Genomic DNA, 20,404 nt, shown 5'->3' on the forward strand with positions numbered 1-20,404 from the left:
AATGGAGTCAGGGCACAAAAAGCTGGCCAAGGCTCTTCACTGTGTTCCACATTAGCTTTTTACTTACTGCCAACATCATTAAGTGAATAACTGAATAATTCATAACACCACCAAATTAAAAAAAAAAAGGAAGAAATGACACAGTTCCATCGGAAATTCTTAACCTTTTATAACAGCCTCTGTTAAGTGTACAGCTATACTGGCTGCTTCACAAATCCTCTAGGTAATTACTAGTTGTTTCTGTTTAGGTTGTTATGTTTTAGATACATTTTTTGGTAGCTCATGGGTGCCATACAATTATTGACCTTCGAAGAGAATGATTTTAAAAAATTATCAATACTAGGTGCTCAGAAGATTCTATACAAGTTGATTATGTGTTACCATGAAATTCCCTACACTAACTTGTTTGTACTATGGGCTAAAACAGAGGTAACAGAAGCATTACAATAACTTACCTCTGTCCAGTATTGTTGCTTTGTTTCTGTATCCATATGAGCAAAACCTCCTAGAACTAAAGCTTTCATTAGTGTTCTTTGCACAGAACTGGACAAATAGTGAAGAGGAGGGCTTCGCCTTGCAAATTGTTTTGCTAAATTCCACCAGTTTTCACACTGAATAACTAAGTTTGCCCTAAAAGAGGGAAAAACAGTTTAATTAAAGAAAAGGCTTCACAAAATTGTATGAGCAGAGCACATCAGGCTGCTAGCAGCTGTCAGAAGATTATTTTTTTAAATTCCTTTATTCTAAGGCTAAATTGCCTTTTGACTTTCATATCATTAATGTCTCACCTCTAAAATTTCTAAAGTATATACTCTGACAGTAGCTCAATTCATACGGGAGAAAAGCAGGGAAGTGCTTTAGTTTTACACACATACACACACAGGGTTAATGGACATACTGCACGGATTAAAAGCTTAGTCTCATTACGTCATGATAAAATAAGCAGTTTATTCCAAAACTAGCTCCTGTGGGTTTTAGTTTTTTCAAAAAAGAAAATTCCTCAAGTGTTTCAAGCCTCAAACTTCAGAACAGTCTTTCAGCAGACTGAATGCATGATTGCATTTATAATTGCATGTCAATTCACAAAAGTAAAACATTCAAGAATTTCCTGCTTCACGGTTTGTAATACCAAAGAAAACTCTGAATTGTCTGAATCAGCCAAATCCTAGATTTTTTTTTTTAAGAATTTTTAACATGTTTACAAAACACGCTTTATACTGCCTTAGCCAGTATCTGAACTCTTAATCCAGAAGAACTTGTTCAACAAAAATAAACAATGCAAAAATCCTTGCAAGAAGAGTGGAGACCAGGAGAGTTATCATTTCTCACTGTTTAAGAGTGAGGCATAAAGGTAAGGGAAGGAGAGTGCACTTCTAAATAGGTTATGTTTTCTCAAATACAGGTCTCACTCCTCGCTTTGTCAGACAACTTTATTTTTTTTTTCATTTATATTACGTTACTAAAGTAACTTGACTTAGAGAGACATAATTATGAAGTGCCCTATATCTGGATTACTTTGGCCAAAAAAATTTAAAGGAAGCAAAAGAAATTTTTTGACTTCCAGAGGTATAGCAACTTACCGCTCTCTCCTTTCCACTAATGTTACTAGCAGTTGTACAGTATCATTTGCAAGGTCCTGCTCTGAACTCCACACTGCCAGGTTACTGATCACTTTTTCTAAAAGGTAACCCACAATCCACTGGGAACCCTCTGTATCAGCACCAAATGCTGTACTAAATGGCAGACTTATCTATAAGAAAAGCATTAAAATGAGTGAGTTTTACAGAAGCCAGAACCCCAAAGTGTATGGTAATCATTGTCAGCAAATTCTTTTCAGGCTGTCACTTCTTCCCTACTTAAAATACACAAAAGTTACATAGACAAAGGCAAAGAATACCTGTAACAAAAATCTTTGCCAAATTTATCTTGCATTTTTAAGCATAACACCTAAAACAAAGAAAAATTTCAACCTCATTACAAAATCAGGTTTAAGTATGCTTAGCTTTCAAGTCCAGTGAAAATTCAAAAGCTTTAAAAATTAAGCGAAAGATCCCAAATTCATCTCTCAAAAGTATTTCCATTAATTTACAATGGAATGCCTCAAAATTCACTGATGAAAATCATTAGAAACAAACCTAGCTGTTGATCCAGGATGAATCTTGTAAAAGCTTTCATCGCAATTTTTCCGCATCTGCTTTCTGCAGATTGCTCCTTTGGTCTATACATCTTTTAGGAAAGGTGTCACATTCTGGTCCTGGCGCATTAAAATACACTTCCTTGAAATTTTCTGTTCTATCTTTAAAAAAATTTCTCAAGATTGAAAACCAAGGGTTTTGTAATAATTGTGCAGGGGATTCCTGTCAGCACACCACTAACATTTCTAACTTTAAAACTCATAATATATACATGACTGAGCATAAAGTTTAAATAGAGGTTTCGATCACTTTCACATGTCAACACAAACTAAACGTGTGCATTTCCTAGATACTCTGTTTTGTTTTTTCATGTTGTTTCTCATGTGGATCTCCATCTTACATGTTCTCCAATTCTTCCCCAAGTGGTATCTTTACAAATTCTTAGCTCTGCTGTAAGTACAAGGTGAATAATATGATTCTAAATATTTACAAATCTATGGTATACCTATTTTTGTTAAGGAGGGCCCTCCTGAAGCGTTAGTATTCTTAGTTGCTTCAATAGTGGAAATGAAGGTGGGGAGGAGGAGGCTTCCTTCTTGAAAGTTAGTCAACAGGACCTCCTCAGGATGAACAGCCTCTGTCAGCTAGCTGGATTATAGTTAGTCCAATAAGCAAAATCAGGATCAAGGTCTAATCATGATTAGTGCTGCCCAAACATGGTAAGAAGTTGCCCTTTGCAAAGAATGCACCATTGAAATCATGATATATACAATGAGAACATATGAGAATGAGAATGGGGAGAGGAGAGAAAGCAGTATGACATTAGCTAATGCCTACTACCTTGTGATGGTGTTAAACATCTAATTCAGGATCGTGACCAGGTTACTCACTAAACCATCCATCAAGGGCAACCACTGTATTTGAGATGGACTAAGATCTGATGGATAGTGAGAAGTAGCTTATAAATTTGCTGTGGTCAATGAGTTTCACCCACTATGCAGCCTGAGAGTGTGCTATGCTATTCTGCTACAGCAGTGGCTATCAAAAAATTACGTTTGCACTGAAATGTGCAAGAAGGGTCCCCTAACAACATATATGTCTAATTAAAAAACTGAAGAAAACATCAACTTCCAAACAAATTCCAAAATAAACTACAACCCATTTAACATGAAAAATGCTTTATCATTGCCCCTTAAAATAGCTACGCTGACATCTGCATTCACAGGATAATATTGCTAATACTCACCAACTAATTCACAAAAGTTATATCCTTACCTGATCATACAGCTTTTCATCTACCAGGAGGTAAGTCTTCGCCCACCGCTTGAGGAACCATACAATATCTTTGCCCATCTGAGGGCTCAGGAGGTGCGTGAGATTTGCCCTTATTGCTCTAGATTCTACTTCTGACACTCTTAAAATAGCAGATAACAACCTGCAGATTTAAAATACAACGAGGATGCTGAGAGTGGGTTTTGGAGAAACAACGTGACTACCACACACTTTCATTTTTCTTGAAATATGACAGAAGAAGCAGGATAACACAAAGCAGTTCAACTGCAATGAATCTATTTCTTTAAATGCAAGGAGGGAGAGACAGGATAGACTGGCAAATATCCTCCATAAAGCCAGCATACGCATTAAAAGATAAAGTGATTATCTTTGACATCAAAATCACTGCAACAAAGAATCCTCACAAGCATCAAGGGAATGAAGACAAATGGACTATTATTTGGAATGCTTGAAAAGCTTTTTGAAAACCCAATTCTCCCTTCCCTGTACCATTAAGCTTAGTGACCAAGTGCATCCTAATTGTGCAGCTTTCACAGTGTGATACACACTAAAGAACAAATACAGAAATGACCTGTTATTTCTCTCTTTTTCAATACTGCAGAGAAACAGTCTGAAATAGCAGATCACCAGGTGACTGCATTAATACAATCAGTCCATAACTACATTAAATATTAGCTTTTGTAGTATAGGCATTTGGTCAGACTGTGATAGCGCACAAGGAATTTAGGAGTTGCCAGTGGTCTGTTTCTTGAAGATCTTTCAGAGCTATTGCCAAAGAGCCTCAAATCTCTCCTTATTTAGATCTGATTTTGTTCCCATCACCACCGAGACATTGCGTCAAGAAATCTTGTTTGGCAGCCACTTCTTGAAGCTACCAATAGTATCAGTGATCAGTACTTCTAAATATTTCGTGCATCACTGCTAATGAAGACCCATTTTTTCTAGCCTTTTCCAGGAAAAGAAAACATGAAGTACACAACAACTAATCTTGGGCGAAGAATCTTCCATGTCAATTAAAAGTTAAATGCAATCAAAGGATTCAAACTGAGGAGTCCTTCATGGGCATCAGCCCTCTCCTGCTCCTTTTATAGGCTAACAGAGATATGTACACGTAAATGACAATTCTTCCTGCACTGATGACCAATTTTGCTTAAGCTTGGCAGTAGCAGCAAACGCTTTCCAGAGCACGTGATTTTTTGATCTACCAACTTTCTAGTAATTTAAGACATTTTAAGGCTTTTCTGTAACAGATCAAAGATGGGTTTTCAGTAGAGATAGAAAAACATTCCTGTTTGTTTCCAAGACTTCGGCTCATGTGCTCTGTGAAGACTATTAGGTCAACCTAGGCATTTCAGCCTTCCCATCCTGACTCAAGTTTTATCTGTTTTGATGCCTTACTTTCAGGACTCCCCTGGATCACCTTGACTCGAAATATCATCTGTATTTACCCTGCCTTTCTTTACCCTAAAAAAAAAAAACCAAAAAAACCCAAAAACAAACCAACAAACCAAAACCAAAAAACTCACACTTCATCTTTTCTGTCTTAATCTCTTTATACAGCACTGCCTTAATATGCTAGTTATAAAATCATTCTTATAAGTTATTTGCTCTAACTTTAATACTAGTTAAGGAGACATTTCCGATGTTCAGAGTTTACATGTTGCTTTTTTACTTTTCAATTTCACAGAAGTCTATTCAGTTTCACTTTTTTCCTCTGAAAAAGCATTTAATATACTTAATAGCACAACATGCATCCTTACCTAATTACAGAATCAGTTCTATTGTACCCTGGGATGGAAGAGGCCTTTTCTCCTGGAGATCCCAGAATCTGAAGTGTGGTATTGATGTCAACCTCAGCTGAATGTTTAATGGAATATTCCATTACTTCTGGAGGTATTAGCGGAGTCTCTCCCTGAGTATCATTAGCCAAGAGGTAGCCTTACATTAAAAAAGAAAAAGTGATCACAACATTCTACCCCAGGTTAACTTAGGGCTTTCTGATTATAGAGAACCCATTGGTTTAACTGCAGACATCATACCAGAATCAAATGTTTGCACAAATTCTGACTAATGCTGTTTAAATATGTTTAAGTTAACTTTAGAATCCTTAAAGCCATTCAGTAGAGAAGAACATAAAGTGACAAGAAACTATCAAATTTAAAAACAAAAAAAAAGATAACCTTTGCTTCATGTAAAAGTACTACAGTCATTCAACTGGGGCGAGGTGGGTGGAACAAAAAAACCTACCCCAAACAACATTTCTGTTGTCACTTTTTTCTTTTTCTGCTATGTGATAGAAGAAGCCTTGATTTTACAGCCTCCCCACCAATATCTCATTTGGCCCTTCTGTTCTGCTAACATTTCAGATCTGTCAGAGGCACACCAAAGACATGCTATAATAAAGCTTTCCTTGCACAGCAACTGCAGATCAGGTGAAGCATGGAGTTTTATACAATACTCTGGTGTCCGGATAATTAATATCAATTACAGCTTTAGTTGTAGCTTTCAATGTCTGACGTCATAACCATCTGTGAGCTACAAATATGAACTTCATCCCACAGTGAAACAACAATATTATAAACACATTCATGCCAACATCTGAAAGCAACTAAAACATCAGATGTTCAGAAAGATCCCACAAAATATTTCATATACATTTCTCCTAACAAAGTACAGACACTGCCTTAGTTGTTGTTATGTTTTGCAAACAGTGTAAGATCCATTGAAAAATCAAACCCAAAAAGGTTCCAGACTCCAGTTCCCTGAAACATAATAAAACGCCAGGACATGGATCATCAGCACTGAGTGGTTCTGGAACTTACTTGATTCTTTGCCACCACTGAGTAATATTGTTATCCTGATCTCACGCTGATTCCCTTATAAAGTCATGTGCCCCCAGACAATACAACTGGTATCTTGAACAGACTTAATTTCTTGAATAGGTTGATAGGTTGACTGATAACAGATGTCAAAAAAATCTGTAACAAAATCAGTTGTGGAATTTCCAGAGGACATTGCCTCATGTAAAGATTTCATCCATCTTTCAAAGATAACATTCATGTTGCTCAAGGAAGAAGAAAGTAAAACAAAGAGTTTGCAAGCAGTGTATGTAAAATGAAAGCATCATAAGGGATAAAATGTGTAGTCAATTAAGAGTAGTTGATATACTGGCTTTTTTTTTTTTTCCTGAGGTGTTCCAGCTGCAATAAGAGTACCAGAATAAGTACTATTTAAAGCTGTTCACTAACCTGTGACTAAAATAAGCCAATGAATATCCTCATACAGGTCATCAAGCACTTTATTGTCAATTGAGCCTGATGCTGGCGAGGCAAGTAACTGCTGCTGATGTCTCTGCAACTGGCCATGAAGCCTTGTCACTCGGTCTTCTAATAAGCTGTGGGCAAATAACAATAAAATAACTTCACTGGTTTTGGCAAAGTCAGGCTTTTCATATGGGATGGCTTTATCAATTTGCATTACATGACGACTTCTTGTACCTTGTAAGAAGAGGTATACAGTGTTCTGCAGCAATTCTCCCCAGCATGCCTACACTGGCCAACTGGTCACAGAACTGGTCTCTGTCATCTTCCTGCAGTTCACTTATTTCTTCTTCTTCCCGAGAGGCCACACCATTGGCAGTCTTTGGTTATTTCAACAAAATTAGAAGAAACCAATTAGTGTTACACTTGTTAAATATTATCATCACAATCTTCAACATTATGTTAGCTTTTTCTTTCAAGGTGTTCTGCATGGATGAACAACAGACTGGTACTAAATTAGACACAGAGTAGTTAAACAGAGGAGTAAACATGGGTTCACATTGTTTCAAAATCACCATTTCACAAAACATGCTTTGTTTCTATAGAGACTCTGAAAAACTGAATCCACACACAACTCCTTATTCAAAGTGCTTTTAACCCATCTTTTCTTTATGTAATGCAGCAAATCATTCTCTTTTGACAACTTCAAAGTTGCAGCTGTTTACTGAAGGGTGAGCCTCTGCTCTCAAAGCAGACTGAAAGTTCCTGTTACTGCTTTGATATTGAACAAGAAGCATTCTAAAATGCCAGCTGTGGCTTTTAAAAGGTTACCCATGGGATAAATCACTTATCTCACAGAATGACATGAATTAACCTGTGTACACAAGTTATGTCAAGACTGCCTGATATGAATTCAGAGTTCTCTTGTGAAATACTTCTGTTTCGGCATCTGTTACATACTGAGATAGCAGAATTAAGTTTTATATGGTGCTTTTCAGAATGAGGTATCTCTGAGATCTTCGCACAGCATCAAATTAAAGAGAGGGGTTTATATAGTTATTGAATTGAATCTATGCAATAATTAATTCATCCAACATCTACATCCAACTCTGTGCAAGAATCTATTTAATAAGATCCAGATTCCTGGCAAAGAGACTAATCTGCTTGCCTTCTCCATGGGTCAAAAGATACCTGAGGTGCTTTTAGGTTTTCTCCAGAACAATCACCTCAAAAATTCAATTGGGAATTAATTTTATCCAAAGGAACAGATAACATTGCAAGTTTCTCCTAGTCTGAGCACAGTCATTCAAATTTTTTTCAGATATATGTGCACGCCAATTATACTTTAAAAGTATACTTTGAAGATAATGTATGGAAGGTAACAATCATACAAAAGGCTTCCAATTTCACTGGGAATTTTAACTAAGACCCTAGTCCAGAGAAGGATGCTCACAAGTTTAGCCATAGCATCTGTGGGAGAACAGTAAAATGCATGTGATTTGAGTAACAGGTTTACTTTTTCTCTCTGCCCCCCCCCCCCCTTTTTTTTTAAAGTGACTTCCAACTTTGTATTTCTTTGTTTCCTCTTCAGAATGAGAGAGCCAGATTGGAAAATGACCACTGAATAACAAATTCAGCAATTTTTAAATTTCTGAAGTAACAGATAGTCATTCCATACTAGCTCCTTTGAGCTACATAATACAGTACACACCAAAAGACATAGGCTAGTTACTATATATCATCATCAAGAACTACTAGAATGAGGGCTTACCAAATTCCTTGTACCATCAGGAGCAGCTAGATGGCACTGAATGTAGGAATTAAAGACCTGCACAGCATGTTGGGTAAAGAAACCTTTATGGAAATGTTTTTCATCTTGTACCAAAGTAAGCCAAGATTCCAGCAGCTTATCATATGCTTCCATATATACCATGTCATCTTTGTCAAGCTGTAAGAAACGAAAGAAATGCAACAAAAATCTTATTCCTAAACTAAGCCAGAGGAACACACTTATATTCATTATTATTTAACAAATGTTCTTCTAATGTTGAAACAATTAAAAAACCAGTCTCAAACCCCATCTAAGGATAGCCAAGAAAGGATCAGAACGAACTGAAGCAATGCACTGAAAAGGCCAGTGCAGCTTTCATGCTTGCTAGGCTTTAAAAAAGACTGTCAAAGTGTTAGCCATTTATCTTCATCTGATGTTCAAAACACATACAGTCTTAAATTAAACCTTTAATACATAATTACCTAAACACAGGAGCTACTGAGCTTTTACCACAAGGATGCCAAGCATCTCAGCTCTTATTAGTAACAATGAAGAACTGAGCTGTTTCTTTCTAATTAAATATACAAATACAGAACATGTGCATGTAGATTTATACGTATTCTGCTATTTCTGAAATAAAGAGAAAAGATGATTTTCTGTTCCAGAGGAAATCATTGTAAGATTGCATGTTTTCAAGAAACCTCACTGCAAGTAGCCATTTTTTATGATGATACACAACTTCTCATTCTATGAATGAAACCCCCAAAAAAGCCGAATTCCACAGAATAAGCCTGCACCTCCAATTGCTTAGTGCATTGTAACAGATGCTTCATGTTCTTAGTTATTTATCTATGTTTTTATGTAGTACATAAGTTGCAAAAGGGAATAACACATCCAAAAACCAAAGTCCTGCATTACAGGCAAACTAGAGAACCCAAATTGCAAAGAGGCCATTTCTTTTTAAAAGTATTTTTAATGTGCCTACTAACTTTTTTTATTTGATGCAAAAAACTGACCTTCAGTAAATATATCCAACTTCAAGTAACTTAAAATGTGACCATATGGATGCTGCCAAAGGACATTTCTTTCCTCTAAGAAGTTTTAACCCACAGGAGTGGTTGCAAAAGTTACTTTGAGATAGCTGAGCTTAGTAAAATGATTCACTGATGAAATAAAGAGATATTAAGGCCTTAATCATGCTCCAGACAGAAGAATTCCTGACTTTCAGTGAAGTTACACACACAGCTGGATGAACAGGCAAGGAAAAGAAAACACTGTCTGGATGACTGATTAAGAGGGAAAACTGATATCACATTGGAAGCATTTCAAGATAGCTTCACAGCACCATTTTGTAACTGCAAAGCGGTCATATTTACAGAAGTTAAATATGGGGGACACTGATGCTAGTGTGAAAACAAAACCTGAACATGACAAAGAGAGGCAAAATTATATTCTAAGTTAACATAAGCCACAAATACAGGATGGACACCACAACAAGTCTTTTTAAAACTTGGCTAAAGGACAACCGAATTCATAGACAACTCATTCAATCCTGAAATATTCTGAAATGTGTAATATATCTACATTTATAACATACATATAATAATCTATAAGAATCCAGAGCATGAGCCAATAAATAGGCATGCCATTTTATGAAAAACAAAACCCCTCAATTCATTAATTTCAGAAGGTAATACAGAAGTTAATGTCACGGTAAAAAAAAAAGTTTTTAACACTTTACAGTATTCTCATCAGGAAGGTAGGATTAATAAGTGCCTCTATAAACTATGTGCCCAAACAGCAGAAAGAGCTTATCCATACTGAACAAATTTGGTCACAAAGGAGCCTTACCAAAAATCCTCAATCATATTAGCTACAGCTAGGCTACCAAAGGTGTCATACAGGTAAACTAAGTGACATGCTGTAGATGGGGAAGCTGAATCATTCTGATGGATCCAACAGAAGCAATGGCAGAGCCCAGTTCAGAATTCAGATCTTCAGGAAAGGCAAGATCCAACCAGTAAAGTCAAAGCAAAGATACTTAATTTCTCTAGTATGGGAAAAAAAGAAAATTGCTACTTCTTCCTTCAGTCTGCTGACCCTTTGAAGAAAGAACACTTCTAAAATTTGTCAAGCAGCAACAAGCTGGAAAGAGTTGGAAGCACAGCAGAGAGGACCAAATTCAGAATGATTTCTCCCATCACGTGACATTTTTTAAAAATGCCATGAAACCGGAACAGTGCATTAAGATTCATTTTGAGAAAAAGAAACCTTTGGTATAATTTCTATTTATATTTGATTTTTCACCCAGCATCCTGTTCATACTCATCACTAATTCAGATGGACTATTCGATTTCTGCTTCTGCATAAGCATTAATTGTTAAGCAAGATTAAGCACAGCTGTGAACAAGCTGCTTCTCTCAGATCCAGTGTTATTAAAGGAAGAGATTACTGGTCCAACTTGCACAATAAACTAACCCTCACAGCACTGAGGACAGCACATGAGCTCACAGAAGGTGTCACTACAAACAGTCTAAGCAAGAAGCTCAAGGGAACACATTAACCATGGCTGGGACATTCCTAAGCCAAAAGATGGTTTTCAGGGATGCAAAGCAGTATTTCTACAGGCACAGCACGCAGTATCATTATGTCATTTGGATTATGTCAGCAATAACTTAAATCTTGGTAGCATGCCTTATTGCTGACACACTATTAAGGTATAAGAACTATTATTCTGAAGGCTCATCAGCACAGAATTCTGTATCATTCTCCAAATCAGAGACAGAGTGAAGCTGAGATATCTGTAAGAGCTATCTATGACAGAATGGAAGGGGTGAAACTATAATGTTTGTCTTTCCACAGAATGATATAAATATTCAAGGACAGTGAGAAAATTCTCTCTTAAACAAGAAATCTTGCATTCTTTCTTTCTGTTGTTGCTGAATCTGAGAACATGTAAGTTTAATAGTAAAAATACCTTTCTTCAGCAAAACCTATTGGGATTATTTAAGTGTAGGCAGCCACAGTTTACTAGGCATAACTGACCAGTCATTTCCAAAAACTTTGTACCAAATAGTGGTAACAAGCTACCATAAACTTTTACTAAGAGATGAAGTGTTTTGAATGGTGTTAGGTTGAGCACTGTTTTCGATAAACATGGTTGCACATTCTAGCTCTGAAGTAACAAGAGGCTAATTGAGGAAACAATATCCCTTTAGTCCCTTTAATTTAAAACATAGGTGCCTACGGTTTTGCTGAATCTTTTCTATAAAGGCTTCAGGAGCATTCCTAAATGTGTTAGTGAGCACCAGAACATATGTTCAATGTTCTACTAGAAGAATCTGAAAAGCAGGGCAAGTTTTGACCAATAAGGTTTGGAGAGTACCTATATTTTAGATTCTAAATTTAATTGTCAATTTTTTGATTAAGACACTAACACACTTGAAAGTTTGAGTGTGGGGCCAGATGTAATATATTTTAACCTGGCAGCAAAGACATGATTGAATGCCCTGCGATGAATGCTAACACACCTCTGTTCTCTGGTAAAGAAACAAATCCATCAACTTTGTAATTATTTATGTAATTATTTTCAAACTCAGGTAATTAAGCCCAGTCAATATAGCAGAACTGGTAAAAATTTGTACTTTTTAATGGCAATGGGGAAATACTGGCTAGTATCTTAATAGTATCATTTTAGAACAATAGCTACTGCACATAAGTAGCTTAAGTGCAAGATTATTCACCTTCATTCTATGGGCTTTTTTACTTAAACTAGGTCTCCTTAGAAGTTTTTATTTTTAATGTCATTTTTAGAAGCAGAAGACTTAGGCTATCTCTCTAATGTTACAGCCAAAGTCTGAAAGTAGTAAACATAAAAAAAAAATCCTCTGAATTCATGTGCTAGATTTGTACACAGAATTTGAAGTGTCAGCAATGAAGGGATCATTTGAACAGCTTAGAAGTAATGGGGTTAAAACCAGGTCTTAATAGCTACATTCACTTAAAACAAGAGTTCCTGACTCGGAACTCCTGACAGCAGTTAAGTTTCAGTCTGTCCATATGTTCATGCAGTCATTTTAAGTTTTCAGGACTGTAGTTTGCTCATTATGTACATCAGTTTTCAGAAGTCCTACAAGAGTAAGTCAGCAATATTTAAGGACTTTAATATTTTTAAATTATTCCTCTTAAAATCGAGAGGAGTGCTTTAAATCAAAATAAAGTCTGAAAGATACACACAGTGTGCAATTATGTTCATTACGTGGTTTGAAATGAAAAGAAAATCCTCTCAGATGTGATTTCAGAAGTATCTAGAACACAACCACTGAATGCACAACAGTTACTAATAAAACAACCAAATTCTCATGTCATGCTTATCACAAATAGAGAGAAACAAAAAATGACTACCTACTATTTGAGAATGGATACTTACCACTTCCTCCAAGGCAGCACTTCTTCCAAAAGAACAAGTGAGGTGTGCAAGGCAGTTAACAAACGAAGAGAAAAGTTCATTTGGAATGGCAGTTAAAATATTGCGAGGAAATACAGTTATCAGGTTGCTGATAATACTGGAAATTCCCACTGCTTCAGAGTCTTCTATTTCAATTCTATAGATAGAAACAGCAGTTAGCATTTTTTTTAACGGCCAAAACCTAAAAGTGAATTGATTTTTTTCAATGTTTTCAATCAATAAATCTACATCATATTACTTAAGCACCACCTGCTTTAAACTGCTTTTTCTGAATTTCAGTAATCCAACAGTAAACACAAGTATACCCAGAAATAAGCAAGCCGTGCTAGTTCTCTACACAGATATGCTACAGTCCAAACTAAAGATTAAATGATGCCATCTAAATTTAGAGAGCAGGCATACATACCCATTGATAGTATTCAGTAATCCCTCAATGAAGTGTGCCAGGTAATCGACTTGTGAACCTTCATCGGGAAAGACTGGCCCGTGCAAAGATGCCAGCTGTGCCAGACACTGTAATGAATCTTGGGCCATATCTGTATCTTCTCTGATTTTTCGATGTACCTTTCGGGAAGTGAGATAGTTAATAATACACGAAAATAGGGTGTTCTTACAACAGTCACATGGTGCTCAATCCAAAAGAGCACACACCAAAAAAAGCTTACTATAACTTCCATTCAGTCTGAAATGCAACGGTTTCTACAGCTCTCTAAACCATAGTAAATATCAAGATTGAGACTCTGCTCACAAAATTGCAAGCCTTGATTTAACTCACTGAAACTAACATTTAGTTAAGTCTCACCTACACGTTGAAAATTGAACTGTCTACTGAATGTTATGCTTTAAAGAGAGAAACAGATGTCAGCCAGTCAGACATACTGCTCCTTCTAAAAACAGCAATAATGACAGTCATCTCTATTATGCTAACTATGCCTAGGCAGCGGAGTCTCGCTAAAGTTAGTCAACAAGTTCAATCAAGATTATATAGATGCTTCTTTAGCAGAGGTAAACACTGAAGACATATACAAAAATGAATGCATCACTTCCTTGGCAACACCCTTACATTATACAAGGCCAACAGTAATCTTCCCACATTTCTGCAAACTGTTATGTCATTACTTCTACTGGTAAAACTTGCTAGATTCAAATCTTACTATTTTTTCACATACTTATTGTAATTGTCAAATATGGATTTAAAGAATTTTCTTAGGCTTGCGCCTCTTATTTTGTCACATAAGACTTAATGAATGAATAAATAAATACATAAATACAGGGTAGTTTTTTCACCCGGAAGCAAATTTAGGTAAATTATTCAACAGTATTATACACTAAAGTACCATTAAAACACTAACCAGTTCTCTGTGGCATCATAGTTGCAACATTACCCAACTCATAACTAGTTGTATTAGCTGCACAGTTAATCTCTGAAAGATCAAACTAGCAGGAGAAACAAACCTTGCAAGAAATTCCCCTCCTAATACACTTCCCACACTAAGCTGAGATTAGAACTGAAAGCGCTCTCTTTAACATGGCAGTCCTGCCAACTTTTGCAGGGTTATTAAAATTTCTCAGATCAGATAAATGAATATAAATTACTACCATTCACTTACATTACTTCAAATAGCAAACTAAGACTACAAGCCTCAACCATTGCAAATCAGGAATCTAAACCCAAAACTGACAGCATACTGCCCTGGCTAGCATTCATTCAAAACTAATCAAATACAGGCGAGTTTTGGTTACTATTAAGTAAAATGCAAATGTATTAAAACAATTCTGCATGCTATTCAAAACATTATTCTTATGAATTAGTAATGGTAAACCAATCAAAGAAACAGATTATCTAATTCTGACAACTTCATACTATGAAACGATGAAGGGTTAATATGTAAGCCAAAAAGTTATTTGCATGTGGAGGTTCACAGCTGACAGTAGCAACTGTCTGGATAGTCTAGACAGCTGTTCAGATTGTGTGTAGCTGCTAAGAGTTCTGCCAGTGATTTTTTCACCTTTTCAAAACTGCTGGAACAGATAAACTTGCAGTCAAAAAAAACTTTAAAAAAATTAATCTAATTTATCAAAAAATCCTATAAAGGACAGACATGTATCCAAACACTTATCAGACAACTCTCTCAAGCAGCACGGGAGAGTTACATTTACTTTGCCTACCAACAGCTTCATCCAAGTTTTGAGCACATTATTTCTCTGTTTTGCAAAAATGAGAATAGCCTGAGAATGCTGAATTCTCAGGTCCCAAGAGATGTAATATAACACAGCACAGTAAACAAATATGTAAGCCAATATATGTTGCTGCTGCAGCAACTTCTAGCTGAGCAATGACTACAAACTTCTAACAGTTGTAGGAAGAAAATAATACTGGTTTTAATATCATAGTTTAAATTATAGAAATAAGAGTATTACATTCCCCTCTCCCAACTCTACTCTTCCCCATCCCTCCTAACTTAATCTATTTTAACTTGTTTGAATTTACTTTATGCCGAGGAAAGAGATGAAGAATTCTGTATGCTGAAACTGGCTAGAAAACTGTAACTACATTGCTTATTTTCAGCTGTTCCGTTGAGCAAATGCTTTAAGATCTGCAAACATACTGTTCATTTGATCTTTTTTGAGAGCCATTACACCTTATCTGAAAGATATACTCAATTACTGCTCACCACACTGTTTCATTTGATGTATACATGTCCAGAAGTATTAAATGTAAAAAAGTTTAGATAACCACACACCTTTTCCTTTTGTTAATGGTCATCAATTTAAAGCAATTTATAGGCAATACACACATTTGGTAACCTAGGAAAAGTAACAACACTTCTGTGTGCTTTGATAAGCAAGCTGAAGTTAACAGAATCAGTCCTACCTGATGCAAAAGGAAGAGTCCAACAATAGTTCTAGCACAGGAAGGAGCTGCTTTCCCTGTGGTCTGGACTATGAAAGTTGAAGAAAGAAACTTACTGTAAAGAAAAGCTCCATAACTCTGCTGTCCAGGAGGGTCTCACGCCAGGATTCTGTTGGCTTTAGCATCACATTTTGTGAGGATTCAAACATAGCTATATAATGTCTGCCCAGTTATCTGGTGTCAAGGTCAACAATAACATTCCTACTTGGCTTTAAAAAAATCCTAGATACAACAGGATCCATTCAGAAAGAATGTAATGGAAACAAACTTTAAGCCTCTTCACATACACAGCATAATTCATGCATGAGGCCAAGGAATAAAAGGTATTAAGTATTGAAAAAAAGAATGCTCCAGGAATGTTAGATAACAGTTTGATCATAATTATGAGACATACCATAGCGATACGATCACTTTGATAACCAGAGTGTCTAATGTGACACAGCGAGAAGGGAAAAAAGCAACCGCAATTAACAGGTGTTAAAATTTATGCAAAATAGGAAATCATTTTCTAAAAAATTTTCCTGGCAGCTTTTAAAAAGGCCTTACGATAGCTAAAGATAGCTCACTGAAATCCATATCCTATTTTTCTAAATAGCCAAATATGCGTCACAGAATGCAGATATGTTAGCCCTGCATTAATCTACATTTTTTTTAATCACACAGTGAAGAACAAAAGCATAAGGCACCACAAGGCATCGTCATACTAAACACGTTTGTAAGAGACACATGAAAAATGCACACATCATAAAGCCACGATTTTGCTGCACTCATTTTACTTCTTGCCATGTGTTCTGGCATAACTTGATTTACAAAATTCTGCAAGTGCTCTAGTACAGAAAAAACAGAGACATGAGCAAAAACATTTAAACAAGCAGGTTACATTTTTTTGTCAGTCCAATCATGCAGAAAAGTACTTAAAGATTTTTTAAAGTGTCCTTCTGTGACACCCTCCAACCCAAGTAGTAGTAAAACTGCTTCAACTCAGCAACTTAACGTTTTTATTTGTCTTTTTTAAACCCTTCATTATTCTCTCTGATCCCTTTCTAACCCATTCAAATAAGTAACAGCACGCTCAGCTTCATGTAATTTACTTACTGGTAATGAACTGCATTAACTTTTGTACTGTAAGTCATGAGATATTATATAAAAAGGCATCTCAAAACGTACTTGTATGTCTAGAAGTCAGAAAGCAGACCGCTTAACTTTTGACGGGCTTTAAAAGAACAATATATAAGCAAACATCTAGCTTGATATGAAGAATTGTGGCACAAGGCAGGATGCACAATTTTAGTTTATTTACACTTATCTTCCGAGTTCTGCCAAAACCAAAAATTCCTAACAATACTGTGCAGCATCACATTCCAAAAAAGCGACTTTTTCCAAGGCACAGTACCAAGTGGACCTTCACTGGTGGTATGTGTCCAGAACTGTTGTCAGCACATTATAATGCATGAGAACAATCAGGGATTTTCACATTAGTGCAAAACAAAACCAATTTCACCATTTTCAAAAATATCAATGTGTGTTGAACCATACCAGATCTGCATTATTTCCGATGAGGAAAAACTAAAATTCACAGAATTGTCTATTTTACTTCCATCTGAAATACAGGCATAATTTAAGTGATCAAAAACGGTTCAGTTCTCCCAGATAAAACAAAAAAAAAAAGTATGGGCATGAAATTATCACATACAAGCATCCTTTATCAGGAGTAATATTACATATTTTAAAAAAATAAAACTAATTTTATATGGCAAATTAAGCTATGTTTTTTTCCCTTTTCATTTTTTCATTTGGAATGTTTTAGAAAAAACAGTGATTTAAAATTGTTCATCGACAAGAGTGTCCTTTACTGTAACTCTCCAATAAATATATCAAGAAATATATCAAGACCAGAAGATGATTATAGATCTTCATCAGTCTTGGAAAATCAATTTGCTCTTCGCTACTTGAGTCTTCAGAGAGGACCAGCTACATAACACTTTTCACATGGAATGAAAGAAGAGCTAGTTTGCTGTCACTATTTTAACAAGCCTCAGTATTTAGCAGCCCTATCCTGTTATTTTTAGTACCGATTCTCACGCTAATGGACTGATGACACATTTGACAATAGCAGATTTGTGGGTAAAATATCTGTTCAGTGAATAATACAAATTACGCCTGCACCCATCATGGAGATCTTATACCCATTTTGCATCACGTACTAGATGTATGCAAACAAACGTCAGCATAAATTGGCGGTGGAGATGCTTGCTGCCATGAAATACCTCAACTGTGCTATGGTTCAGCCTTATTAGCAGCAGTCCAGTTATGCCCAACCTGAAAAAAAATGGCACTAAATCACCTAGTACATGGGTACAATGCACTATGGGATATGTCCATGTACCATGTACAATGGGACAAATGCAGTCTTCATTACCAAAAATGAATTTACTTCTCAATACTTCTGAGGAAACAAAAAGTACAGAACCAGTGCAACACTTTTTTGTAAGCGCTCAAGCTACAGCATAGACATGATAAGCATACATCAGTCTACTATGCCATCCTGGAGGGGTCTGGGTAAGGTTTTTTTTGTTTCTTTGGTTTTTGAATGAAAAAGTATCACCAGAAGTGGTTTACAATCAATACAAATGCTTGTAATGTTCCCAATTCTACTGAAAAATTAATAACTGTCATTACAATTCACTTTAATGACCTGGAAATCCAAGCTAGGAAACAGCTACCAGAAACATGGCAACGTTTCACCCAGTTCACAAGACTTAGGACACCAATTCCTAAAGACTAGAAACTTCTGCTTGAATCAGAACGGATTATTCAATAAGATGTACAAAGCTCTACTGAAAAGCATAAGAATATAACCAGATACCTTAACGTATGATAAGGCTCATATGCTCACTAATTAGTGTTTAGAGAGGAAGAGGAGAAGACCATAATGTTTAAGACAGATTTTCTTTTATCTTGGCCTAAATTTATGTATGTAGCCATTAGCTCTATGCTCTCTTGGTTTTGTTTCATGAGCTGAAGCAGTAAGTAATCCCTTTTAAGTAATTTGGAAAAATAAAGTTTACATGTTTCTTGAAAAAAAGAAAATTAAAGATAAACGTAGTTTTCCTCCCACTCTTTGCCTCTCTCCTAGGAAGGGACTGACAGGTGAAGATGAGTATCAAAATATTTCATATCCTAAGGCAGCCATAAGGGATTGTAATGCTTCACTTCAGGACTTCCCACAATTTCCAATATCTGAGAATGGATCCCATGGTCTTTTTCCTAAGACAGGTAAGGCTTGCCCTTCGACAAAGCAGTAAATTAGGAACTCAAAAAAAATCAAAGCTGAGATTTCCTCTGCTAGACCCCCATTCACAAATTTGTCCCCAGGAATGAAGAATAACTCAAATGGAGGGAAAACTTCAGGAGTGCAAAGGCCCAAATATCTTTCTTAAACACTATTTTAATCACTTTACCTTTGTTGTTTAGAACCTTTCTGGAGAGTGTTGTGTCAGTCTTAGATTTGTATCTTACAAATAAAAAGCTGCATTAGAAAGGTAACTGCTTGGAAATTTGACATCCAGTGTTACAACGTTAACACGCTGAGTTTATTTGGATTTCTAAAACCTCCTCTGGCTTGCTAGCTAGTCAGCCAAGCACATGAGTCTAGGAGCAACTGCCCAAGATTGATGCAGAGGCTTGCTGCCCCCTATGGAGAAATGCTTCACAGATCTTTATAAAACTGACACTCAGCAGAACATATCCAGCATTCAGAAGAAACGTATGCTTAGACATTTAATTATTAAACACGGGTATTCTTAACTGCCATGAGAATGAAGTAACTACTTTGTGTTGGAGACACTGGACTCTGATTGCAGCAACAGGCATAGGAAGTGTAGAAGGACCCAAGCTAATTTTAAAACTGGCCAATTCTGGAGCCGCTAGCAGTGTAACCATACCAGTACCAAGGCTCATGTTGACCATTCCAAGTGGATTCTGAAGCTCCTGTCACAATTTGCTTCTATGGTTATACAGCTAATAGTATGCAAGCTGATCACTTTCACTTAAAGCACCTATACAGAAGAGACTGCCATGCAAATGCAGCTCCAGAGTCACACCATTCCACTATATACTGGCTGCAATCTAGGAAGCTGATGACAAGTCACTGTAAAACTGGAAACTTAAAACTGCTGAAGCAAGACAGCAGAAGAGGAAAACACCTATATATTTTATCAGTTCCCCTTATTAAAAAGGGTCATTTACTGGGTCTCCTTTCCTGTTCTGACATTAATGCTTTTAAGATGCTCTTACATTGCAAGCCGATTCCAAAATTCATTCAGGACAACCCGAACGACGAAAGACTAATTGTTAAGAAGTTCAGTATCAACACAAACATGTTTGGTGTAATTATGACCAAATTCAGGGGATCTGTCCATCTTCTTGGCTTTGCCCAACTTTGTTTTAAAAAGTTGCTAGACAGGATTGTCAAGAAAACACATAGTACCCTGGAAATAACTTGTAAACATCGGGGATTTCAAAGTCAGGTCAGTTTTCACCTGATTGATAGGTCTGATAAAA

General features: G+C 36.2%; 1 protein-coding gene across 1 annotated transcript in view; it reads right to left on the reverse strand.

Annotated features, from left to right (window-relative positions):
* The window catches only part of XPO4 (exportin 4), an 83,492-nt gene that overhangs the window by 17,767 nt on the left and 45,321 nt on the right, over window positions 1-20,404 (reverse strand). Inside the window, exons 7-16 of the mRNA XM_056328045.1 lie at window positions 15,898-16,010; window positions 13,334-13,491; window positions 12,889-13,063; window positions 8,460-8,636; window positions 6,926-7,068; window positions 6,677-6,822; window positions 5,189-5,366; window positions 3,411-3,570; window positions 1,581-1,750; window positions 456-630 (exon numbers count right to left, since the gene is read on the reverse strand). Coding sequence (XP_056184020.1) covers window positions 456-630; window positions 1,581-1,750; window positions 3,411-3,570; window positions 5,189-5,366; window positions 6,677-6,822; window positions 6,926-7,068; window positions 8,460-8,636; window positions 12,889-13,063; window positions 13,334-13,491; window positions 15,898-16,010 — 1,595 coding nt within the window. The remainder of the gene's footprint in view (window positions 1-455; window positions 631-1,580; window positions 1,751-3,410; window positions 3,571-5,188; window positions 5,367-6,676; window positions 6,823-6,925; window positions 7,069-8,459; window positions 8,637-12,888; window positions 13,064-13,333; window positions 13,492-15,897; window positions 16,011-20,404) is intronic.

The sequence above is a fragment of the Falco biarmicus genome, chromosome 2 (genome assembly GCF_023638135.1).
Source record: "Falco biarmicus isolate bFalBia1 chromosome 2, bFalBia1.pri, whole genome shotgun sequence".
In the NCBI taxonomy this organism is placed as follows: Eukaryota; Metazoa; Chordata; class Aves; order Falconiformes; family Falconidae; genus Falco; species Falco biarmicus.